Source organism: Meles meles, chromosome 7 (genome assembly GCF_922984935.1).
Source record: "Meles meles chromosome 7, mMelMel3.1 paternal haplotype, whole genome shotgun sequence".
Lineage (NCBI taxonomy): Eukaryota > Metazoa > Chordata > Mammalia > Carnivora > Mustelidae > Meles > Meles meles.
Genome location: NC_060072.1, coordinates 105,044,831 through 105,069,284, shown reverse-complemented (window position 1 = coordinate 105,069,284; position 24,454 = coordinate 105,044,831). Strand labels below are relative to the sequence as shown.

General features: G+C 55.8%; 3 protein-coding genes across 4 annotated transcripts; 2 read left to right on the top strand and 1 right to left on the bottom strand.

The window, feature by feature from the left end:
* Positions 1-992: 992 nt before the first annotated feature.
* GNB3 (G protein subunit beta 3) lies at positions 993-6,580 on the top strand. The gene is made up of 10 exons (XM_046011401.1): positions 993-1,041; positions 1,290-1,376; positions 1,655-1,693; positions 2,898-3,004; positions 3,086-3,149; positions 3,270-3,432; positions 3,522-3,588; positions 3,683-3,884; positions 4,918-5,134; positions 5,981-6,580. The coding sequence occupies exons 2-10, from the start codon at positions 1,320-1,322 to the stop codon at positions 6,085-6,087; spliced, it is 1,023 nt and encodes a 340-aa protein (XP_045867357.1). The 5' UTR covers positions 993-1,041; positions 1,290-1,319; the 3' UTR covers positions 6,088-6,580.
* Positions 6,581-7,774: 1,194 nt separating this feature from the next.
* CDCA3 (cell division cycle associated 3) lies at positions 7,775-10,302 on the bottom strand. The gene is made up of 6 exons (XM_046011403.1): positions 9,789-10,302; positions 9,393-9,568; positions 9,016-9,145; positions 8,478-8,771; positions 8,251-8,354; positions 7,775-8,124 (listed from the first exon to the last, which is right to left on the bottom strand). The coding sequence occupies exons 2-6, from the start codon at positions 9,510-9,512 to the stop codon at positions 7,966-7,968; spliced, it is 807 nt and encodes a 268-aa protein (XP_045867359.1). The 5' UTR covers positions 9,513-9,568; positions 9,789-10,302; the 3' UTR covers positions 7,775-7,965.
* Positions 10,303-10,472: 170 nt separating this feature from the next.
* On the top strand, positions 10,473-23,777 carry USP5 (ubiquitin specific peptidase 5). Of its 2 annotated transcripts, none has more exons than XM_046011399.1 (20): positions 10,473-10,856; positions 13,794-13,919; positions 14,189-14,255; positions 14,451-14,584; positions 14,742-14,887; positions 15,123-15,307; positions 15,799-15,893; positions 16,722-16,915; positions 17,567-17,638; positions 17,925-18,012; positions 18,140-18,265; positions 18,757-18,910; positions 19,201-19,375; positions 19,989-20,077; positions 20,701-20,823; positions 21,420-21,563; positions 21,642-21,787; positions 21,997-22,150; positions 22,404-22,488; positions 23,127-23,777. In XM_046011399.1, the coding sequence occupies exons 1-20, from the start codon at positions 10,647-10,649 to the stop codon at positions 23,218-23,220; spliced, it is 2,607 nt and encodes an 868-aa protein (XP_045867355.1). In that variant the 5' UTR covers positions 10,473-10,646; the 3' UTR covers positions 23,221-23,777. The 2 variants fall into 2 exon arrangements, with proteins under 2 accessions (XP_045867355.1, XP_045867354.1); XM_046011398.1 differs by having other exon boundaries at positions 20,701-20,892.
* The last annotated feature ends 677 nt before the right edge of the window (positions 23,778-24,454 follow it).

The following is a 24,454-nucleotide window of genomic DNA, read 5'->3' as shown; positions in this document are numbered from 1 at the left end:
CTGACAGCTGCTCCTTGGGCCTCCGACTTTAAGCCCTGTCTTCCCTCTCTGAGCTCAGCCAAGACGTAGGGCAGCCTGATCCTCTGATTCCAGCCTCACAACCCTGGCAGGACTCTGTGAGTCATGGGGGCAAGGAGTGGGCAAAACCCAGATGGAAGCCGGGTTGGGGTTGCGCCCCACTTCCCACCCTTGGTCCACTCAAAGCAGGGGCAACCCTGTCCAGTCTTTCTCTCTGAATCCCCTGTACCTTGCCCCATCCCCCCCAACCCCCCAGGATCAGACCCAGGGGCAGCTGGTTAGGGTTTGTTGAGAAGAAGGATTATCCAGATCAGTCCCATCTAATCTCAGCTCCTGCACCCTCCCCGTATTCACCCGAACCCCCTTCCCCACAACCCTGAACTTAGAGACAAAATCTTGGGTGTTGATAATGGGCCACCTCTCACCCTCATATTCCGGCTCCTGGACCGGTTGCTAGGCAGGCCCTGACTGCCACTGTCATCAGCACTGGTGGGGGCTGGGGCTGGGGGGGCACTGGAGCTGTGGTTGCTCCTGCTCCTCTGTACCCCTCCCAGACCCCAACCTTTAATCCTCACAGCTTTGCTCTAATCCCATGGGGCCTGATGCTCTTATCTCTGCCTACGAGGAGACTGGCCAGAGAAGCACCCCTTTGACCCTTCCTCCCCCCAGGGCCGGTGGGGGACTGCTCCTCTCTATAGCCCCACACTTGCTCCCACTCACCCCCCCCCACCCCAAGCTGGGCCCAAGTCTCTCTAGAAGCCACACACCTCCCTTCCCGCCCTCTCCCCCCGTCCCCCCCTCCGCCGTTGCCAGCTGATTTCATTTGCCTGACGTCGTTGTCGTCGGCCCTACCTTCTCTGTCAGTGCTCCCCCCAACCCCCCCACCCAGAGCTGGGGCCAGGCCAGGCCAGCTCTTCTGGCAGCAGAGCTGGGGCAGGTGACAGGTTGGCGTCGCCGCTGAGGGAGTGAAGAAGTGCCTGGAAGCAGAGCTGGAAACCCGGGAGAGGTCCAGTCAGAGTCCAAGTAAGGGGGAGCTGGCGTGGCTCTGGGGCTGGGCCTGGGGGCTGCAGGCTGCAGGGAGGGCTCGGGCAGGACCAGGCTTGGCTGTACGGGACTCCAGACGTGGAGGGGCTCGTGGGAGCTGGTGCAGCCCGCCCCAGGCATCTCTCTACTTCTTGTAGTGGACTCCAGGCCTTGAGTATGGAGTGGGCACAAGGGACAGGAACATGGCCGGGTGGGGACCACCTACTCCTACCCCATGTTCCTGACAGGAGCCGGAGCTACCCCTCAACCAGTCAGCCATGGGGGAGATGGAGCAACTACGGCAGGAAGCGGAGCAGCTCAAGAAGCAGATTGCCGTAACCCCAGAACTCTCCCGCCAGGGGACCCTAGAAAACATGGAACCCGGGACACGAGGGAGTGTGGACTTGGGGGTGGGGGAAGGAGGCTAGATTAGCTCTTGAGCAACACCGTAGAGACCCCTGACCTGGAAGTGACCAAAGACTTTCTGAACTTGGATCTCATATTTAAGATGCCCCCCAAACCCTAGAGGCCCAAGCCCACCCACCTCAGAGGCCCATGCACCCACTACCCCCACCTTGCCCTTGTGCCCCCCTGATGGCCACTTTCCTCCCAGGATGCCCGGAAGGCCTGCGCTGACACTACTCTGGCAGAGGTGAGACCTCCTTGTCCCCCTGAGGCAGGGCTGGAGGGGAGGGGAAGGGAGGGGACCTCCCTGACCAGCAGCAGCCTGGTGCCCGAGCTTTAGTACGGTGTGTCCTTGGCATGACGAATGGCATTAATTAATTCATTCAACAAACATTTAGTGAGATCTGCTCTGGGCCAGGCCCCTTATTGGAAGCTAAGGTTGCAGATGCTGTCTCTGTCTTCAACCAGAAGGAGAGAATGGTTATACCCCCTCGCAGGGTGGCGAGGAGGAAGCAAGGGATGGACTTAACGAGAGATTTCTAGTCTCCTAATAGTGTACTGCATCAATTTTAAGTCACATATTTTCACATTTTGACATCTCTGAGATCGAGATGCAGCCCAAAATAGGCAATGCCTTACAATTAGAATTGGCAGCATTTTCTTCCTTTCTCAGCGATACCTAAAAGCATGGTGCTTCGTGGGGTTGGCAGCATCTCATGTCGGATTAAATACGTTAATAGTGAGAGTGAACCTCGAACCGTTGCCATGAGCCCCACACTGGGCTAAGTTGCTTCAATACATAATTTCATTTAATTTCTACAACAACCCCATAAGTTGATGCTATAAACCTCATTCAACAGATGAGCAAACAAGCTCAGAGAGGGTAAGCAACTGGCCCAGGACAGCAAAGCAAGTAAATGACAAGTCAGGGCCATGGACTTGAGCCCCAGCCTAAATCGAGAGACTGGGTGGAGTGTAAGGGCCATAGGACCACAAATTTCAGGAGGTGCAGTTCAGGGTTGCCCTGGCTGCCCCAGGGAAGCCAGTTGGAAGAGACAGCCAGGCCACAGTGTCGTGTGGGACCGGGCCTCCTAGGGGCTCTGGACAGCGGATGTGTGCCTCTCTTCCCAAGTCCGTGTTCAGTGACTTCATGCTGGCAGCTTGAAGTTGGTCAAGGTGGGAGTATTTCCATGATGGACAGCTCTCTCCCGCCCCCATCTTCTCCACCAGCCCACACTGGAGAGATGCTTCTTAAACACTTAGCAATGTGCCACTGGCCCTGTCTGGTCTCTCCCACCTCAGCTGAAGCTGCCCCAGGGCAGGGACATATTTCTCCAAGGCTGGGGGCCTGACCCCAGAGCCTGGCACAGAACAGAACCTGGTCCAGATTGGTGGCCATGACACTGATACCCAGGCATGTGCCCTGATTTCTAGTGTCCCCTTTTCTGCAGCTAGTGTCGGGCCTAGAGGTCGTGGGAAGAGTCCAGATGCGGACACGGCGGACATTAAGGGGACACCTGGCCAAGATCTATGCTATGCACTGGGCCACTGACTCCAAGTGAGGCTTGAGGGCCACCCAGGGGTGGGGATGGGAGGCAGAAAGGAGATGCTCAGGTGACGTGGGCTGCCCTGTTCCCAGGCTGCTGGTAAGTGCCTCGCAAGACGGGAAGCTGATCGTGTGGGACACCTACACCACCAATAAGGTACTGGCCTCGCCAGCCCCTCATTGCCCTCCGCTTCCTGGGGGACATTGTGCCTCCTCACCTCCATCCTCCCCATCCGGGAGCTCAGCTCAGCTCCTGCCTCTGCCCGCCCTCCTGCAGGTGCATGCCATCCCGCTGCGCTCCTCCTGGGTCATGACCTGTGCCTACGCCCCATCAGGGAACTTTGTGGCCTGTGGGGGGCTGGACAACATGTGCTCCATCTACAGCCTCAAGTCCCGTGAGGGCAATGTCAAGGTCAGCCGGGAGCTCTCTGCTCACACAGGTGAGTGAGGGACCCTCTCTTCCCATCCCTCTTGGGGGAGGCCCAGGGAATCGGCCCTGCAGCCAGGGCGCTGTCCTCACCACCCCCAGGTTATCTCTCCTGCTGCCGCTTCCTGGATGACAACAACATCGTGACTAGCTCCGGGGACACCACTTGGTGAGGACTGAACGCTGTGGATGCCGGGGCTTGGGGTGCGGCTCTGTCCTGGCCTTTCTGTGACAGGTGACAGCGTCCCCCCTCCTCCCGCCAGTGCTCTGTGGGATATCGAGACCGGGCAGCAGAAGACGGTGTTTGTGGGGCACACGGGGGACTGCATGAGTCTGGCTGTCTCTCCTGACTTCAAGCTCTTCATTTCGGGAGCCTGTGATGCCAGCGCCAAGCTCTGGGATGTGCGGGAGGGAACCTGTCGGCAGACTTTCACTGGCCATGAGTCAGACATCAATGCTATCTGCGTGAGCACCCCTCTGCGCCCCAGCTCCCGAGACCTCCTCACCAGGCCCCCCACAAACATCCTTCACTCCTTCCCTAGTTCCCTCCGCCTCTCCTTTTAACTTTCCTGATGGGAATAATTTCACCTTACAGAAAGGCTGTGAGAGTCGCGGAAACACCTCTCATCTACCCTTCACCCATATTCACTGCTGACATTTGACCACGTTTGCCTTATCGTTCTCTGTAGATGGAGGGAGGGACGGATGGAGAAACAGACACAGACACCTAGATACATTTTATCATCTTTTTTTTTTCCTCTTTGGAGAGTAAGTTGCAGATACCATGCCTCTGTACCCATTAAATACTTCAGTGCGTGTTTCTTAAAAACAAGGCCACTCTCTAACACGGTCGCAGTATAATTCTTAAAATCGGATTGAATAATGACACAGTAGAGTCCACAGCCTATATCTATTCTCGTTTCACCAGTTATTTCAAGAATATCCTTAAAAGCCATGTTTTTTTCTGACTAGGAACATGCATTGCATTCCCTCATTATATCTTTTCACTTTCTTTTAAACCCGAAAAACTTGTTTCTACCTTTCTTTGTCTTTCGGGCCATTGACCTCTTTGAAGAGTGCCACCCCATTTTCTTGAAGCTTTGCGTCCCTTTGAGTTTATCTTATATTTCCGCATGAGGAGATTCAGGTCATGCCTTTGCCCTTGGCCCTGTACGTCCACACCCTGATCCAGCCACACCCTGATCCAGCCGGGAGCCGGGAGTCGGGGACAGCCTCCGCCCTTCTAGCCATGTGACCCTGGGCAAGCTGCCTGCCCTCCTTCAGCCTCGTGTTCCGGCTGGCAACGTGGAAATAATGCCTGCCTGCGGCTCAGCTCGGCAGCGAGGGGCGAGTGAAGGGTGTAGGGCAGCCACTGGCATGCAGCTGGTGTGGGACAAATGTCATCGGTGAAGAGTGCCGGGGACAGGATAGGCAGAGGCTGTGGGAAAGCGCTTGCCCTGGAGCTCAGGTCACCCCCCCTTGCCGCCTGTATCCTCAGTTCTTCCCCAATGGAGAGGCCATCTGCACAGGCTCCGACGATGCCTCCTGCCGCCTGTTTGACCTGCGGGCAGACCAGGAGCTGACGACCTACTCCCACGAGAGTATCATCTGTGGTATCACATCTGTGGCCTTCTCCCTCAGCGGCCGCCTGCTCTTTGCAGGCTACGACGACTTCAACTGCAACGTCTGGGACTCCATGAAGTGCGAGCGTGTGGGTAAGGGCCAGCCCCGCCCCCCCCACTGCCACCTCAGCGGGAAGGACCTTCCTACTAGCTCCCTTTTCTGGGACCCTTTCCCCTGTGCCCTAGTTACTGAATGACTCTGAGCTCTACCCCTAGAATCCAGTCCCCCTTGGTTTCCCAACCTAGGACCATCGTCTCTAGAGGCCTGTCTCCACCACCCAGCACTCTAGCTGCTTTCTGCCAAAGGAGCTTCCGTGTCACCCGAGACCCGTGGACCTTGAATGTCCAGTCACTTCTGGATTTCCAGGGCCTCTGAAGTGTCAGGGCCATCCACTGGAGGAAGGGGCAATCTCGGGGAACTGTAATAACTGTAATAAGAATCAAGGCCACCCCAAGGCTTAACGAGGACTACCCTGATCTGAAGCTGAATCAGATCGTGTGGCTTCTCTTGGGAGAGGCCAGGTGCTGAATGAAAATACCACTGGCCAGAGAGTTAGGATCCAAATCTGAATTGTGTTGCTTAGAGTCTGAGCGCCTGAGGGCAAGTCACTTCTCTCTGGGCCTCAGTCTCTTCTTTTGGAAACTCAGGAATGAGACAAAAGAGCTACCTCCCCCTTTTCTAGGGCCCATCAAGGTGCTCCTTGCTTTTTTCATAGCACACTGGTGTGGCCGACCTCTCCTGTCCCTCCTGGCCCGCCACTCCGCCCTCCATAGAGATTGGTCTCAAGAGAAACCCTGCCCCTTAGGGTAATCCTCTTTGAGTCCCCGCCAAAGGCTGAGAGTCCATGGCCAATGTAACCTAGGATTCCTGCGGATGCCCATGTGCTCTCTGCCAAAGCAGCATAGGCTAACAGGCTGACTTGTCTCCCTTTTCCTCAGGCATGCTCTCTGGCCATGACAACAGGGTCAGCTGCCTGGGGGTCACAGCTGATGGGATGGCTGTGGCCACTGGCTCCTGGGACAGCTTCCTCAAAGTCTGGAACTAAGGAGGCTGGAGGAGAGGAGGTAAAAGGCCACGAAGACAATCAGCGGCCCCCTCCCCTGCCCCATTTTCTTTTAAGGTTTTTTTCTTCTATGCCCCAGCTGCCATCCCCACCCAGCTTGTCCTTTGAGGGCAGTGGGGAAAATGGGGAATATGCCTTTGGGAGGCAGCATCAGGGACACAGGGGCAAAGAACTGCCCCATTTCCTCCCATGGCCTCCCCTCTCCATGGTCCTGCAGCTTCTCCTGTCCTGAGCAAGGATAACTGGCCCCTCTCCAGCCCTGGGCGAGCCTGGCAGGTTTCTGGTCTGAGGCCCCAGACCCTGGAATTCCGCCCCCCCCAGAGCCACTACCTTTGTCCAGACCTGGGTGGCAGAGGGTGCTCAGTCCTGTGACTATGGCTCTGGCATACATTTGGATCCTGGCCCTCTTCTTCAGGTTTTCTCCACTTTCTACCTTCTTTATTTCCCTCCTAAAGGACCTGCAATAAACCGTAGTGCCCGGTGTATGTCTGCGATGTTTGGCTTCTGCCCCACTTCTGTTGCAGAAAGACACAGGCCCAACTTAAGTAATGAGGTATTACAGGTGCAGTGATAAAGGCTGGGTACCAAACAGCTTGAGGGCAGAAAGTACGGGGGGAGGTGGAAGCCCAAGCCTCATCGAGAAGGCGTGAGACAGATCAGGAGGAGAAGGTATTCACTAGGTGGCCAGCAGAGCATCTGTCCAATGATTCACTACCACCGGCCCACCTGCATGTGTATAGGAAGGTTATGCTGAAAAGGAAACTGATTACAGCAGACATTGAATACCAGCGGAGACTTTATCCTAAGGGCAGTGGGGAGCCATTGAAGAGTTCTGAGCAGAGGAGTCACATGGTCAGTTGTGTTTCTCAGAAATGTCACCCTGGCGGCAGTGTAGGTTGATGAAATGGTGGGAAGGGAGATGAGGCAGGAGGAAGATGGCAAGAAATCTAGACCCGGAGGGACCCCTGGAGGCTCAGTCGGTTAAGCTGCTGGCTGGCTTTGGCTGAGATCACGATCCCAGAATCCTGGGATCGAGTCCAGCATCAGGCTCCTTGTTCAGCAGGGAGCCTGCTTCTCCCTCTGCCTGCTGCTTCCCCTGCTTGGGCACTCTCTCTCTCAATCTCTGACAAATAAATAAAATCTTTAAAAAAATAAAATAAAATAAGAGCGTTAGGACAGGGGGGCAAGGAAAGGGATGGGGAAGAGATGAAAGATAACAGAATCACCAGGATTTAGTGCTAGGGTATGGGATATTAAGAGAGAGCCATTCAAGATAATGGCCAAGGTTCAGGTTTGGGCAACAGGGGGGATAATGCTGTTATTCCCAGGGATAGAGAATAGGGTATGAGGAAGAGTTTGGGGGGAAAGAGCACAAATTCAACTTTAGACAAACTGACTCTGTAGTGCCTACAGGGCAGTTGGATAAAGGTCAGGGCTAGTTGGAGGAACCTGAAATTACCAGAATATAAGTAAATGATAGTTAAAGCTCTAGAAGTGCACACCTAGGGAGCGCAAGAGGAAAAGGCCAAGGACAGAGCTCTGGGGAATACCAGGACTTATGGGAAGAGTGTGAAAGTGGCTTGGAGGACAGGGAACCCAAGTTCCCCAGGATGCTTCTCTACCTACAGTAGCCCTCTGCAAGGTTTAGGTAGAACACTGAAAAACATCATTTAAAACCACTTTCTTTAATATACAAGAAACACATGAGACACAAAGCCCAAGAAAGCGCTGAGTCCCCGAGCCAGGAGTGTAGGGGGGTTGAAGGCAACGAGCCTTTCCAGTCTCCCAGGAAAAGATGGGATGGAGGGGACGCAATATCACCCGGCCCCGGGTGAAGCCAGTGCTGGGGCCACGCTCAACCTAGTTCTCCACCAAGTTTGGAAAGTGCTGATTTTCCTTGTCCTGGTCCTGGCCCTGCTCCCACACTCGGCCTCCAGTTTTCAGAAGTCGTCCAGTTCCCAGAATGGCCCCTTCCTTTAGCTCCCTAGCATTTTCACTCAGGGCAGAAGGCCGCTTACCCTGCCAAAAGCAGTGTGTGATTTGGAGGAGGGAGGGAGGTTGTTCAGGAGAGGGAAGATCGGGTAAAAAGGCCTCCCACCCTCCAGCCTGCCTTGGTCAGTAAGTTTTCACCCTCTCCCCCTTTACCTGTCGTGGTGCCAGAGTTCCGGGGGAATTGTCATCCTGTAGGATGGTGAGGGGAGATCTCCCTAGTACCTTGCCATTTGCTTTCCTTCTATTGTGCTTAGAACCTAGGGTGGGTATGGGGTTAAAGCAAAAGCCAAAATTAGGGGCTTACAGTTTATTCTTTCTACACTCATCCGTGGACATTATCCCTGTTTCTTTTCCCTCTACCTTGCCCTTAGATTCTGTACCTGAAGATCGGGGCGTCTCAGGGTCTCTTGAGGGCTTGTCCGAGCCCTGGCCGGCCATGGGGGTTTCTGAGGGTTGTCCTGCTTCCTCCCTGGAGAACACCTGCTTGGAGGGGAACTCAGTCTGGCTGCAGGGTGGCGTCTGGTCCTCAAGGGAAAGCTGGGTGCCGAGAGGCAAGTCCAATTCAGAAGATGAAGTTGCCTCTAAGGGCAGAACAGGCTCTGGGGGCAGATTTGATTTGGAGGCTTCGGTCTCAAATACTTCACTCAGCTGCTTCACCAGTGGGCTTGGGGGTTCTGGGGGGAGAAGTCAAGTGAGATAGTGACAAATCATTCATCAAGGAGGAAAAGATACAGGAGCTTTAGGATTCATGCCCTGGTGGGCAAGGGATCAGGAAGAGAGAAATCAAGGTGAGAGGAGAAACGTTGAGAGAAGAGTAAGACTGGTTAAAAGCAAGAGGATGGAGAAGATGGCTTTATTAGCCCAACCCACGGATCCTAGGTGACAGCCTTACCAGAGTTTCCTGGGCCCACCATTTACCTCCAGTGCTGGTCTTCATAGGTGTGCGTGCAATGCCAAGGGTAGGAGAGCGGGGATCTGAGTCCTGGGCCTGATCAGGACCCTCCAGCTGCTCCCCTGCTGGTAGGTTGGGCTGTGGAGAACTCTCCACCTGGCAGAACCAAAGGCTACAAGTCTGGACCCGGACTCTTTCTTCCCTCCCAGGTCTCTAGGCCCTGGTGGATAGTCCAAGCAGGCAAGGCCAAAGCCCTCGGGCATTCAGCCTGCCCCATCCGGATTAAGAAAGTGGAAAATAGGGCCTCGGATTAGAAAGAGGAGGGCGTGAGGGCTTTCTCAGAATCAGGCTAGGCAGAGGCCCACGAAGGCCGACTCTGCCTCCCCCACCCGGCCCGGCGTACCTGGATGGGAGTGCGCAGGATGCCGGCACTGGGCGAACGCGGGTCCGCCACCCGCGCCAGGAGCTTGTTGTGCAGCGGAGGCCGCGCCGGGGTGACCGGGGCGCTCTTGGCTGAGCCCATCTCAACCAGGAGGAATAAGGTGGGGCAGGGCCCGGCCGGGGGCGAGGAGGGAACGCCTGTGAGAAATGACTCAGGTCTCAGCCATTACCGCGACCACGTCTGACCTCTGACTGCAGACCACCCGATTTTCCCGGTTCCCGGACAAGGAGCCTTCCCGGCCGCCCGGCCAGAGGCCTCTGTGGAGATAATGACTGGTGCAGCTGACAGGCCGGCTCATTCCGCTGGGCCCTCTAACTTACTCGCTAACTTGGACGCTAACGAACTCAAATCACTTACCAGGCCCCGATTCCTCTTCTGGGTGCACCGCAGCAGGAGCCTCAACTCCCAACGCCGAGTTTCAAACCTCCCGCCACGCCCCCTGCTTTGACTCTATTGGTGGAGCCGACGCAGGCTCCTCTGGGCCTCCTTGTGAGACCCGCCTCCAGTGCGGGACGCCATTGGGCGAGGGCGACGTCTATCATGAGAACAGTGGGGCCAAAGAGCAGCGGCTCGGCTGGCCCAGGGTTGACACCGCCCTGCTCAGGGGACTTTTGTTCCGCAACGGGTTCCGAGCTGTCCGTCGTGAGACGTTGAGGCGTGCCGGTCTTCGCTTTTAACGTCTTCAGTTTCAAAACCCAAAGAATTTTATTAAAAAAAAAGAGTCATGAGTTTTTACGCGATTTCGTACAGATCCAACTGGAGATGTGGTTATGAAGGTTTTTCTGAGGCGACAGAGCTAGTCATCCTTATTGGCTGACGGGGTTATCAATCACTCGGCACGACCCCCCTCATACTCCGCCTCATTGGACAGCCCCGGTTCAAATACCAAGAGTACTACGGGCCTTCTACTTTCCGATTGGACAGGACCCAGGGAAGTTTCTGGGATTGATTGGTTTAAACAACCGTCAGTTCCTGCTCTTTGATAGAAGACACGCGAAGGGACTAGGGGTCCCAGAATCCGAGCATCCAAAATTCCGGGACCCTCCTCGCTGCTCTACATGCGCTCTGCCCTTGGGAGCGTGGGATTGGTTCCCTCGACCATCGCTTGCATTAGAAGCGCTTTTCATTGGCGTTAGTCAAGAGTAGGGCAGAGGGCGGAGCACTAGTAGGCAGGCTACGTCCAACTGCCACTCTCGCGCGTCCTCCCTTTAGCGCATGCACCTAACGAGTAGTGCTCATTGGACGGCAAGCCTAGGGGGTGGGGGACTGGGAACGGTGGGAGCCGCTGTGTGTGGAGGAGCTGCTGCCGGTGTCATGGCGGAGCTGAGTGAGGAGGCGCTGCTGTCAGTATTACCGACGATCCGGGTTCCTAAGGCTGGAGACCGGGTCCACAAAGACGAGTGCGCCTTCTCTTTCGACACACCGGTAAGCCCATTCCCCACGCCCGCAGCGAGCACGACTTCCTTCCATCGCCCTGGTCATTCTGCCGGGGCCTGCAAGGCTTGGGCTACCGCCTTCCTGCGATGCACCATGGGACTTGTAGTCTTCCGCGCTCCTCCCTGCCGTTGCATTTAATTAGCCGGAGCTGTCGTATGACTACCGCCCCCGGAAGCCACCGCGCCTGCCTCGCCCGTTCCCCGTCTCGTGGAGCACTGTGGGGATCGTAGTCGCTCTCTCCCCTCATTGCCGTTCCAAGGTAGAGGCGCATCCGATCGTCGGACTACATCCCCCAAGTGGACCCCTGCGAAAGCCTGGGAGTTGGCCTTGCCTGCCGCGCACGGCCCTCCGGGTTTTGTAGTCTCGTGTGGGAGGGATGGGGCGACCCCGCACGGTCCGGGGCCGGGGTTAGGGTTGGAGGGTGGGGACTGCAGTTTGTGGGCGCCTAGTAGTCTGGAGGTGACCGTGAAGAAGGCCGGTTCTGAGAAGGGCCGAGTTAGAGAGACTCCACCCATGGTTAATGTAGACAGGGGGCGGGGAGGTGGGTCATTGGTGGTAGGGAGGAGAGAGAGAAGAAGGGAGGAAAGCTCTAGTCGTTTCTCTGAGGTGACCTGGAACTGCAGCCCCCTCTCTTTTTCCCGCCCGTCACAGAGAGCAGAGGGAACCCTTTTAAAAGTATTCCCAGAGAGACGGTGTCTTTCGTGGAGGATACTAAGACCCCTTTCCCATCCCGCTCCCACTCTTGACTAGTTAGACAAAGCCTCCACCCACACCATGCTTCACGTTTTGCAGGCTCCACCCGGAACCTCCCTTCCTGCAGTTCTGCCTTCCTGTGTCACCGTCAAGCGGAGACTAGCCTTTGGCCTGGCCAGAGCCTTAACTGAGAGGGCAGCAGCCGGGTTGGGATCCGCCCCCCTCGCTACCCCTCCCGACCAGCGGCCCCTGGGCCCTGCCCAGGGTGTTGAGCCAGACCAGCTCATAGCTGGGAAAACTGCAAGTCAGAGTGGAAAGGCTTCATTAATGCATCGCCAGTGCTGAGTATAGCAGCATGATCTAAGGCCCAGTTCAGGATCATCACTGTGATTTGTGGTTTGCTTGGTTTGCTAGGCTTTGATGTGAGCCTCAGACAATGTCCTGCTTCTCTGGAGTCTGGCTTTGGCAAAGCTAAAAGAGGACGGCTCAGAGCAGAGCCCCAGGGTTCCCAAGCCTTGAGGAAACCAGTGTATTTTATTTCTAACCAAGGAGTTCGGTTACCGGGGAGCTCCCACATGCCACCCAGTTCATCAAGTGCCGGGTGAAGCACTGTCTTTCTCAGGAGGGAAAGGTTTTTCTTAATTACCAACAGATGGTAGAAGTCAGTGGGTCCCTCTTCACACTCCTGTCTGTCTCTTCTTAGTGACTGCTTCAAATAATCCAAATGGTGTTTTTGTAAGCTTGTAATACTTTCCTCCTCTCATCCCAAATCAGGAGATCTCCAGTGTGGCTTAGTTGCTTTCCTAACTGACTTCCGGCATGTTTGATTATCTTCAGATTGGGTTCATGGTAGGAAGGGAGCTTATTTGACCTCCCTGATGAAAAATGTCCCGTTTGCTCATCAACATTGTAACCCACACTGTTCTAGGGAGTGGTACAGAGCAATCAATGGGACCAAGAACTGCCTTAGAGAGTGCCCTATTTTTCATATCACAGAGAATTTTTCAAGGCCACTGAGGCGTGTATTCAAGGCAGAAAACGCCTGTCGTAGCTCAGATCTGAGGCAAGACTCTTGTTTTCTCCAATTACCTCCTCCACCTTATCCATCACTATTCACAAAGGCACTGGCAGACTTGTTCCATTTTAGAGAAGCTCATCCTCTCTTCTTAGCTGTGATTTGGGGTGGACCCTTGTTTTTCCCTATTTTCTTCCTGGGTTATATGTGTTTTAGCTGTCTTAGCAGATGCTGCTAGATTATTCTATGGGGGAATGGCTTTGAGGTTGGCAGTTGATGGACTTCAGCGGGGGTTTTAGTTATTGGTCAGAGGGGAGGCAGCCGGGTAGTGGCTGGAGAATGCTTGTCTTCATGTCCCTGCCAAACGAGACCCAGGTATAGCAGTGAGCCCCGGACAAGGCATTGTTACCCTGGAGCTAGGCTTTAGCAGGAAAGGAGGGAGAAGACCCAGCGTGGACCAAGGTTTAATGACCTAGTAGGATGTGGTAAAGGAAAAGTCTGGGCTTGCTGGCAAGCTCAGGAATTGGGTGCTAGCATCTCTGCTCCTCGAGTCTGGAAGGTTTTCTGAGTCCTGGAGATGAGACAGGGTTTGGCATTGTGTCCCTGCTTTAGGTTCTGTGTCTGGCATGCAGGGCTTTCCTCTCCTGGGAAAGGACCCCTTTTCCCTCTGAATATAATCACTGGCCCTGGAAATCCATAGTATTTGACTCCAGTTTACCTCAAGGAAAGAGAAAAAGGGGAGTGCCTAAGTGGCTCCAACAGTTAGGCGTCTGCCTTTGGCTCAGGTCATGAACCTGGGGTCCTGCTTAGCGGGGAACTTGCCTCTCCCTCTCCCCCTGCTTGTGCACACTCTCTCTTTCTCTCTCTCAAGTAAATTAATAAAATCTTAAAAAAAAAAAAAAAAGTAAAAGGATTTCTCCGCAATTGATTAGAAGGCTCCAGAGCTCAAAGAAGGATCAAGAAGGAAGAGGAATGGTGAATGACAGATGTTTTTCCGCCCCGGTATCCTTGGTTGTTATCAAATTCATAGGAGAGGGGCGAGAATCTTCACCATATACCAGGTCCTAAAAGGCTAAATGACTTCCCGAGAGCCACGTGATGTTGGAGAACAGGGTCTTTCTTTTGGAAACCGGCAGTGTCCGGCCTTGGGTCTTGGTTTCCCCACCTGGCCAGGCTGCATCCTCCCTGTACTTTCCCCCCTGCCTCTTGTACTACAGGAGTCTGAGGGTGGCCTGTACATCTGCATGAACACATTCCTGGGCTTTGGGAAACAGTATGTGGAGAGACATTTCAACAAGACGGGCCAGCGAGTTTACCTGCACCTCCGGAGGACCCGGCGCCCGGTAGGGACAAGGCTGGGGCGAGGTGGGGGGACATTGAGGCACCACTGCACCTCCATTTTGAATCTGTCGCTTTCGTTCTGATCTCCTATTGGCCTCAATTTCCCCCTCTCACCTATTTCTGTTGGTATCATTAGAACTCAGTACCCATGTTTGTTTGTTTTTTTATTCCATTCCCTTCTAAGATTAACCCACTCTGTCCTGTCCATCCTCCCCATTTATCCCTTCCCTGGTACTCTTTGCTGATCCTGGCCCTTCCTGCCTGATTGCAGAAGGAAGAGGACACTACTACAAGCACTGGAGATCCCCCCCGTAAGAAGCCCACCCGGTTGGCTATTGGTGAGCTCCATTATGGTCCCATTCTTTCTGAACTTGTCTTCCCTGCTCTCAGGCATTCCAGGAAAGCCCCATAAGAATGGGCCTGATCAGTGCCCCTAGAGCTCTGGAGGGGGACACAAGGAGATGCTGTATGGAAGGAGGGACATTTACCTGTGGTGGTCATCCTACCCTCCCTCCTCTTCCCTGTTTTACCAGGCATGGAAGGCGGATTTGACCTCAGCGAGGAGAAATTTGAATATGATGAGGATGTGAAGATTGTTATCTTGCCGGATTACCTGGAGATTGCCCGGGATGGGTTGGGGGGACTGCCTGACATTGTCAGAGATCGGGTATGAATACCATCCCACCCTACCAGGGACTCTAGGGCAAGCAGGGCCCGAGCAGTGAAGTCTTGGGCAAGCCCTGAGAAAGCTGGAGACTGAGGGGCTAGAGGGACAGGGGATGGGGGAGGGCTGGGTGCCATCTCTGACCCTCTGCTTCCCCCAGGTGACCAGTGCGGTGGAGGCCCTGCTGTCAGCTGACTCAGCCTCCCGCAAGCAGGAGGTGCAGGCCTGGGATGGAGAAGTACGACAGGTGTCTAAGCATGCCTTCAACCTCAAGCAGCTGGACAACCCAGCTCGAATCCCTCCCTGGTGAGGCCTGGCCCCTCCACCTTGGGGTACAACCCCCCAGGGCATGGCAGAGAGGCCACCCTCCCGGGGGATCTGGTGGGAGAGAGGGTTGGGAGCAGGCTAAGGAGGGGGACTGGGGGAGATGAACTCAGCAAAGGGACGTCCAAAGGAGAGAAGAGGGAGCTGTTGGACTGGCAGGGGGCCAATGCCATTACCCCTGACCCCTGTTTCAGTGACTTTCTTCTCCCCGGGTTAGTGGCTGGAAGTGTTCCAAGTGTGACATGAGAGAGAACCTGTGGCTCAACTTGACAGATGGCTCCATTCTCTGTGGCCGACGCTACTTCGACGGCAGCGGGGGCAACAACCATGCCGTGGAGCACTACAGGGAGACGGGCTACCCGTTAGCTGTCAAGCTGGGCACCATCACACCTGATGGAGCCGGTACTCCCGCCCCTCCCCCAGCTTCCTCCCTGCTGGAGTGTGTCTTAACTGTTACTCGGTGCATATGACAGAACATGTCCGTGTGTTCTCTTGATGAACAATGAAAATATTGCAGATGAGACTAAATCTTCAGTTAACCCCCCAAATCCCAGTCCTTTTCTTAGAGGTTACCAGCATTATCTGTTTAATGAGTATCCTTCCAAACCCCTCTGAGCCTACCACCCTACCCTGCCCAGTAGAGTGACAAGTAACTCTAGCCCTTGCTCTCTTTCACACCATCATCCCTGACAGCCAGTCTCGGAAGGGCCGGTGATCGGTGACCATAACCATGACCGCACTGCCCCTCAGGACCGCCAAGAGGGCTGACTTTCCAGGCTCATCCTTCTGTCCCACCAGCGCCCCCTTGGGGCAGGGAGTGGGATTGGAGGCCTGGCCAATCCAGGGCCACCCCCTCTGACCCCACTCCTCCTGCCTCCTGCCTCCTGCCCTAGACGTGTACTCCTATGATGAGGATGACATGGTCCTGGACCCCAACCTGGCTGAGCACCTGTCCCACTTTGGCATTGACATGCTAAAGATGCAGAAGGTAAGGTCCCCTTCGGATTCCGATGCTCCTCATCCCTCCCTGCCAGGCCCGTCCCAGCCTGAGGCTGAAGCGGTGTGTCAGCGGCAGCTGCCACAGTTATCCCAGTCCCCAGGACATTTGAGCTTCCTTTGAAAAGCTTTCTAGAATCATTTATTCACTCATTGAATACTACTGAGTACCTACTATACGCTAGGCACTGTGTGACTAAGACAGACTCATATTCTAGATGGAAAGGCAGACACTTATCATCTGCTCAGGTGAATGAGTGACTAACCACAAACCGAGGGGTGTTGGGAAAGAGACCTAGGGGGCACCTGGGTGGCTTAGTGGGTTAAGCATCTGACTCTTGTTCTCAGCTCAGGTCTTGATCTCAGAGTTGTGAGTTCAAGCCCCATGTTGGGTTCTATGCCCAGTGTGGCGCCTACTTAAAAAAAACAAAACAAAACACAGAACGACAGGTGCTGCAGGAGTAGTGTACACCAGGAAGACCAGGCCGGTCGAGGGGATCGAGGCAGTGATACCTACGTGCAGAGCTGAGGGGTGAGAAGGGGTAACTTCAGAATGGAAAAAACACTTCAAGCGGAGGGAATCCTATTCATTTCTTTTTGTCACCTGGGCAGAGGCCTGATGACTCAAAGCATAGGGAATAATTGCGCATGACCTTCGAGAACTGGGACTAGGACTAGCCAGTGTGTCTCCTGTATGAGAGTCCGTAATCAAACACATTTGAAGCTCCGGCCGGGGACTGTCCTGGACTCTGTGAGGGATCAGTGTGAAAAATCCAGGACTGAGTTTCTCACCGGGTCTGAAGTGCCCCTTTCCTTGCAGACGGACAAGACGATGACGGAACTGGAGATCGATATGAACCAGCGGATTGGTGAATGGGAGCTGATCCAGGAGTTGGGTGTGCCCCTGAAGCCCCTGTTTGGGCCTGGCTACACGGGCATCCGGAACCTGGGTAACAGCTGCTACCTCAACTCGGTGGTCCAGGTGCTCTTCAGCATCCCCGACTTCCAGAGGAAGTAAGTGGCACCCCCTCCCCATGACTGTGGACCCCTGCCCCACAGCTCTGCTGGACGCCAGCCTCTAGGCCACACTCCTTCAGCCACCGTCAGGACCTCTGTGTTCTGGCTCAGTCTTCATTCCTGTGACACTGTGGCTGGCATACTCCCGTCAGTTTGAGCAGCACTGTCCCCCAGCCCCATGGGTCCCACTGAGGGCAGAACACCCATCCCAGGGCACTCCCTGGCCTCCTGCCTGACTCAGTGGGGAGGGGATGCTCTCTCTACTTGAGACCAGTGACAGCAGATGAGGACCTGCCGTGGCCATAGGGGAGCCCCGGGGAAAGGGGAGGACCTGGGACACTAGGAGAGAGACCTGTTTCATCCCAGATAATGGGAGCTGCCCTTACCCTTCTCCTAGGCTGCCTTCTCCCTTCCCCTGGCTCACTCCTGGGGAGGAGACCGGGAAAGAAGGTAGCGGAGTGCACGGATGCTGGCACAGTGGGAAGGGGAGGAAGGGCAGGTTGCCGGGAAGAAGGGGGACTCTACGGTTCAACCCCGTAACTCCCCACTCTGGAGGGAGCCTATTCCTTGAGCAAGTGGGTAATACTCCCTCCCCTTTCCCTTGGAGCATGCCAAAGCACCTCTAATTGTGCTTCCCTTGGCTCTTAGGTATGTGGATAAGCTGGAGAAGATCTTCCAGAATGCCCCGACAGACCCTACCCAGGACTTCAGCACCCAGGTGTATGTAGCCAGGTCCTGTGTACAGAGGCTCCTGAGAGCCTCGCCGCCCCCATGCCTTCTTTCTCCTCCACGACCACCGCCTGGAGGGGGCAGCAGTGTAGGGTTTGCCTCCGGCCGTGCTGCCTGCCCTGACTTGGGCTCCTGGGGAGTCTGCGGTTTTTCACATTGTAGAGAGTTGCCTAAGGGCCATCAGCAGAGATTGAGTTGGGAGGGGGAAAGGCACAGAGAGAGGCCAGATGGTCATTAGTGGACTGAAGCTAAATGGTTCTCTTGGATGTTAACGCAGGGCCAAACTGGGCCACGGCCTGCTCTCGGGAGAGTATTCCAAGCCAGCCCCGGAATCAGGCGATGGGGAGCAGGTCCCAGACCAAAAGGTGAGTCTGGGACTCTATCCCTTTCAGGCTCTGGAATTAAGGGGAGACTGAGGTCTGGGAGATGTCTAAACAAGGCCCCTTGTGGCCTCTTGAGCCCCAGCTGAATCGCTGCGCTGGCTCTGCCTAGGAAGTTCAAGATGGCATCGCCCCTCGGATGTTCAAGGCCCTCATTGGCAAGGGTCACCCTGAGTTCTCCACCAACCGGCAGCAGGATGCCCAAGAGTTCTTTCTTCACCTCATCAACATGGTGGAGGTAAGAGCTGGCAAGATGGCAAGGAGGCCGTCCACATTCCCTCCCTCTGCCTGCAGCTCTCGCCTGTCTCCCTCCTGCCCATTCTTTCCAGTCAGCCCCAGCCAGGCCCTCCCCGGGACACGGGGGGTCTGCGTGCACCGGGTCTTCCCCGTGAGTAGCAGGTGCCCCCGTGGAGACTGGGAAAGCTAAGCAGTGATCCTTTTGCTCAATGGGTTTGCAGCTGAATGCAGGATACACCCAGAGAAAATGAGATGAGGATGCTTATTGCCTGCATAGAAAAATACCGATACGTTCCACCGCGGTCTCCTATGATGGCACCGGGGCGAGGGGAGGGGCAGTTAATTAGGGAAGGATCTACTATTATATCCGCGTGCCTGCTCAGGGCAGACTCCCTTCCTTTCCTCTCTCTCCCTGAGTGCCTAGTGACCCTTTCAGGCCCCTATTCCCCTCCCTGACCGCGCAGACCTCCCCACCCTGCCTCTTTCCTGTAGAGGAATTGTCGGAGCTCTGAAAACCCTAACGAGGTGTTCCGCTTTTTGGTGGAGGAGAAGATCAAGTGCCTGGCCACAGAGAAGGTCAAGTACACCCAGCGAGTTGACTATATCATGCAGCTGCCTGTGCCCATGGACACAGCCCTTAACAAAGGCAGGTTGCTCCCAGCGAGGCCCGGGTGTGGTGGGGCCGTGAGGCCTGGGAGGGGCACTAGGACGCCCATGGGGTGCCCTGCTCCCGCAGCTGGGAGTCCAGAGCAGGGCTGTCTCAGGGAGGTAGGAGCACCTTGGCTTGTCAGCGCTGTGCTGGGGCCAAAAGGCGAGATCAGCCGTGCATGGGTCATGTGGGTTTGGAGAGTAGGGGGCAGCTGACAAGCTGGCAAGGCAAAAAGGAGGGCAAGAGGCCGTAGCCTCTGAAGAACTCACCCACCAATTTTGTCACAGAGGAGCTTCTCGAGTATGAGGAGAAGAAGCGGCAGGCCGAGGAGGAGAAACTGCCACTGCCAGAGCTGGTCCGGGCCCAGGTACCCTTCAGCTCCTGCCTGGAGGCCTACGGGGCCCCAGAGCAGGTGGACGACTTCTGGAGCACGGCCCTGCAGGCCAAATCCGTAGCTGTCAAGTAAGTCCTGGTGGTCTGCGCCTCCGGTTTCGGGCCACTGTCAGGGTGATCCCAGAGATATCCTCTGCCTCGTTCCCAGTCTTCCGTCCCTTCCTGGTTGGCTCCTCAGGGCTGTATCCCTTGGAGCTGGCCCTGAGGGAAGCGAGAGGCCCCAGCAGCAGTCGATGTGGATGATTGCCACATCCCCTTGTCCTGTCCCTGTCACGCCGTCTTCTCTTGTGGGACAGGGTCACGTTCTAGTGCAGCTTCTGTCCACTCGTGAGGGCAAAGACACATAGTCTGCATTTTGGACAGAGTTTGGATTTCTAGCAAATGGCCTGAGTTTGAGCCTCATTCTTTCGTTGGCATAGGCTTGAGATCTGAAAGAGTGCTTTGGTCTTAAGGGATTTCAGCCATTCTCCCCCCTCCCACCCCCACCCCTTTGACAGGCCCCTGGCTTCTGCTGCTCCTTGTCTGCAGATGCTCTGATGTCTGCCCAGGGCAAGATAAGAATCTGAAGTGTCTTCTGGGCTCTCAGGTCTTCTACCCATGAGAGGCTGAACCCCAGGGTGGGGGTTTTAGGAGAAGAGATCTTTGGGATTCTCTGGGTACCAGAACGTTCTCTCTTCCCTAGGACCACACGATTTGCCTCTTTCCCTGACTACCTGGTCATCCAGATCAAGAAGTTCACCTTCGGCTTAGACTGGGTGCCCAAGAAACTGGGTATGGTGGCTGGGATGAGCAAGGGAGGTTAAGCAGAAAATGCTAGAAAAAGAAGGGGCCTTACCATGTGTAACCTAGCATTTCTCCAACTTTCCTCTAAAGGAGGAAAACATTACCCTAAGTGTTTCAAAATGAGCCGAGTTTGAAAAGCATGGACTAAAAATAGTAAAGCACTTGATTTTACACTGATGATTCAGAACCAAAAGCGGTTCTCACGGTGTTACTTTTATACTTGGTAAGAGGTTCTCATTTAGATAATCTTGAAACGGTTCTCCCAAGTCTTACTGCCCCCAACGGCTTTGAGAACTACTGATTTCACCTCATGTCCTAGATAAGTCGAGACCCACAGAGGTATGAGATCGTTGCGCTGTACGAGTCAGAGGCCCCCGTCCTTGTCCGTAGCGTATCTCAAGTAGCTCTAGGACTAGAGGCCAGGCCTCCTGATTCCCAGGCCCACCATTACGTGACACCGGGGTCCCCGCAACTGGAACCGCTCTGAGCAGCTCCTTACTACAGAGCAGTGCCACGGTGTGGAGCAGGGCTTTGAGGAACCCCAAGTGCTTTCTCCGGGAGGGCCCCAGGGAGCTGCCAAGGTGACCCTTTTCCCACTGTTGCGATCACAGACGTGTCCATTGAGATGCCGGAGGAGCTGGACATCTCCCAGTTGAGGGGTGCAGGGCTGCAGCCTGGAGAGGAGGAGCTGCCTGACATTGCCCCACCCCTGGTCACTCCGGATGAGCCCAAAGGTAGCCTTGGTTTCTATGGCAACGAAGATGAAGACTCCTTCTGCTCCCCTCACTTCTCCTCTCCGACATGTTAGTGACTCTTCTTCCTGCCTATCTCTCTTTTCTTTGCCGATGGGGGTCTTTTCTGCCTGCCTCCCCTTGACCCTGTCCTTTGTGTTTCTCCTGCCCTCCCTTTTGAATCTGCCTTGCCCTCTTGTTGGATGTGGGGACTGACGAGAGCACTCCCAGCCACATTCTCTGTGTGGATGGCAGTAGCACTGGCCAGTTGCCTCTCTGCCCTTGTCACCTCATCACTTGGGGGTGGGGACAGGCAGGCATCATACTCCAGAAACGGGGCCCATTCTGTGAGAATGGGTGAGGAGGGGGATCTACGGAAGAGCTTTAGCCTCAGTTCTGTGTCTCTAGTACTGCGGGATCCACATCAAGGCGTGCCGCCATTTTGGTTCTGGAGTAAGGTGCCAGGCCATGGAAGGAAAATGCATGGAATGGGGGTGGGGGAGTTGGGAGGGGGCCGGGGGGCTGGACCGTGGGAGGCAGGAGGGGCAGATAGCGGCCCAGGGAGTCGGGTCACCGTGCCGTCACTTCTCCCCCCACAGCACCCATGTTGGACGAATCGGTCATCATCCAGCTGGTGGAGATGGGCTTCCCTATGGATGCCTGCCGCAAGGCTGTCTACTACACGGGCAACAGTGGGGCTGAGGCCGCCATGAACTGGGTCATGTCACATATGGATGATCCAGGTAGGCTGGGCTGGGCGGTAGGGTGGGACAGGGCCCCCATCCTCCCACACACACACTTCAACCCCTTCACCCCCGCAGATTTTGCAAACCCCCTCATCCTGCCTGGCTCCAGCGGGCCTGGCTCCACTAGTGCAGCAGCTGACCCCCCACCGGAGGACTGCGTGAGCACCATCGTTTCCATGGGCTTTTCCCGGGACCAGGCCCTGAAAGCTCTTCGGGCCACGGTATGGGCTGCCCCTGTTTGAGGACTGGGGGCCCATGGGGAAGAACGGGTGGCGGTGAGGTTCCATCCTTTGTGAGCCAGACCTTTGTGGGATGGCCAAGGCCGAGGCTTCCCCCCTTTTATGGCTGCACTGAAGGAACTGAGGCCTTCACTGGTGGTTTTTCTTGCCCTGAACTTGTTGGAAAGAGTAACGCTTCCCTCCTCTCCAAGAACAATAGTTTAGAAAGGGCTGTGGACTGGATCTTCAGTCACATTGATGACCTGGATGCAGAAGCCGCCATGGACATCTCGGAGGGCCGCTCGGCTGCCGACTCCATCTCCGAGTCTGTGCCAGTGGGACCTAAAGTCCGGGATGGGCCTGGAAGTGAGTGTCCCTGGGAAGCAGGATGGGCCAGTGGAGTCTAGCCAGTCCACTACCAGCTCCTCATTCCCCCGCAGCTCTGCTTCCCTCAGGAAGCAGAGGGGGCAGAAGCTTCTTGCCACTGACGTGGCTTCTGAAGCTGGGATTCTAGGAGGCTGAGACAGACTTGTGACCCAGTCGCTGCCCCCCCAGTCCCTGAGACTAGCGTCCTGAGTTTGGGCTGGCGCTCAGGGACCCCTCTCGTTGTCTCCTCTAGAGTATCAGCTTTTTGCCTTCATCAGTCACATGGGCACCTCTACTATGTGTGGTCACTATGTCTGCCACATCAAGAAGGAAGGCAGGTGAGGGGCTGGCAGGGCACATTCGGAACCGGGGAGTGCTGGTGGGGAAGAGTGGGGGCATCCTGAAGTCTTCAGGATATTTGTGGGAGAAGGTAAAGGGCTGCTGCGGTGGGGGGGGGGGGGGGGCGCGGAGGGGACAGAGACACCAGAAATGCATAGAACGCCTGACCACAGGGATCAGCTGATGACAGAGAGCTCAAGGCCACCTGCTTTTCTCAATAAAGTTTTACTGGCATAAGCACACTTACTCACGTAGATGTCGTTGGTGGCTGTTTTCACACTGCAGCAGGAAAGTTGAGTAATTGTGTCAGAGACCGGATGGCCTGCAAAACCTAAACTACTTACTGGCTGGCCCTTTCCAGAAAAAATTGGCGGTCCTGGGCCCGGCAGGAGTGGGTGGGGGCTGCCATAGAGGTGCTGGAGGATCTGAGGACCGAGCAGGGAATGGGATTGGGATGCTCCCTTCAGGCAGGTAGCAGCTAACCTGTGGGTGCAGGGGCCCAGGTTGAGAATGTGGGGAACCTTTGCCCCAGCATCATCGGGATCTACTCCAGGGGCTGTGTCAGAGACTAAGCTGATGCAGAGTGGATGCCCAGTCTGTTCATCCTTCTCCACCCTCCCCCCGCCTGCCTCCCCAGGTGGGTGATCTACAATGACCAGAAAGTGTGTGCCTCTGAGAAGCCACCCAAGGACCTGGGCTACATCTACTTCTACCAGAGAGTGGCCAGCTAAGAGCCTGCACTGACCCCTTACCACTGAGGACAGGGGACAGACCATCTGGCATGAGGGATAGGGGCTGAGGGATGGACTTCAGCCACCACCCCCCCTGCTCTGTACCCTTTTTCTTTTTGTCCTCAGCAGCAGGGAAGAAGCTCGAGGCCACAGGAGAATGGCCAAGCAAAGCGGGGGACACTGGAGAGACTTTGGGGATAGAGCAGGAAGGGGATGGGGGGGGCCCGGCCACCTGTCTTGTGAGGAGACTTCGTTGCTTTCCCCGCCCCTTGAACCCACAGTGCTCTGCTTCTCTGTGTAACCCTGCCGGCCCCTGATGTGGAGGTGGGCTTGTTTGTGTGTGCGCCTGGGTGTCGCTTTGTGCAGCCTCTTCCACGGGGAGGGGGCGTCCGTGCCTCCCCTCCCTCTTTGTGTTTGCTCCCTGTGTGGTCAGGCAAGGAGGGTTGTGAGGGAAATGGGGATCCCTGTCGCCCTCCAGCCTGTCTTTCCCCACCCCGTCTCTTCCCTGCCCTTCTCTGGAAAATGCCAAAATACACGATGTGAATAAAAAGTACAATGGCTAAGTTGTGTCCTGTTTGGTACGTCGAGGGAGACCGACCTTGTCTGGGGCCAGCAGGAGAGCTGGCCGTTCTCTACTTTCACTATTTCTCTAATTTCACTATTTCTAGAGCTCTTTGGAAATGGGCTGTGAGATGGGGGCAGGGGAGCAAGCACCGGGGCAGTGCAAGAAAGCTAGGGGCTGGGTACTGTCAGATCAGGGGCAGTGAAGTGGGGTGACACAGAGCAAAGATGGGGGTGAAGAACTCCGCCGTCCCTTCAGCGGTCACACCAGAGTGGTCCCAAGTACCAAGGGCCGCCCCTCCCCCTCTGAACCCTCCTACTGGCCGCGTAGCTGTGGGACTACCCCCCTCCCCTCATAGGTCAAAGGTGCCGGCTCAGAAATCAGGGATGCAACTACTCGGGCGGGGGGGGGGGGGGGGGGGAGCGGAGGGAAGAAGTCCTTTTCTCAGAGTTGGAGACCTGCCCCCTCAGAGCTTCCTCGGTCCCGTCCAGCAATGCGATCTCAGGCCAAGCAGCCGGGAGTCCAGGCTCCTCTTGGAAGCACCTCTGGCCCCTGGGGGGCTGTAGTCGTGAAGTGGGGCTCCTCCGAGGGTGGGTTCTCACCTCCCCCCGAAAGCCAGGCGATGGGGTCGAAGCGCCCGAGCCCCCGGACGCCCCTGGAACGTTGCTACAA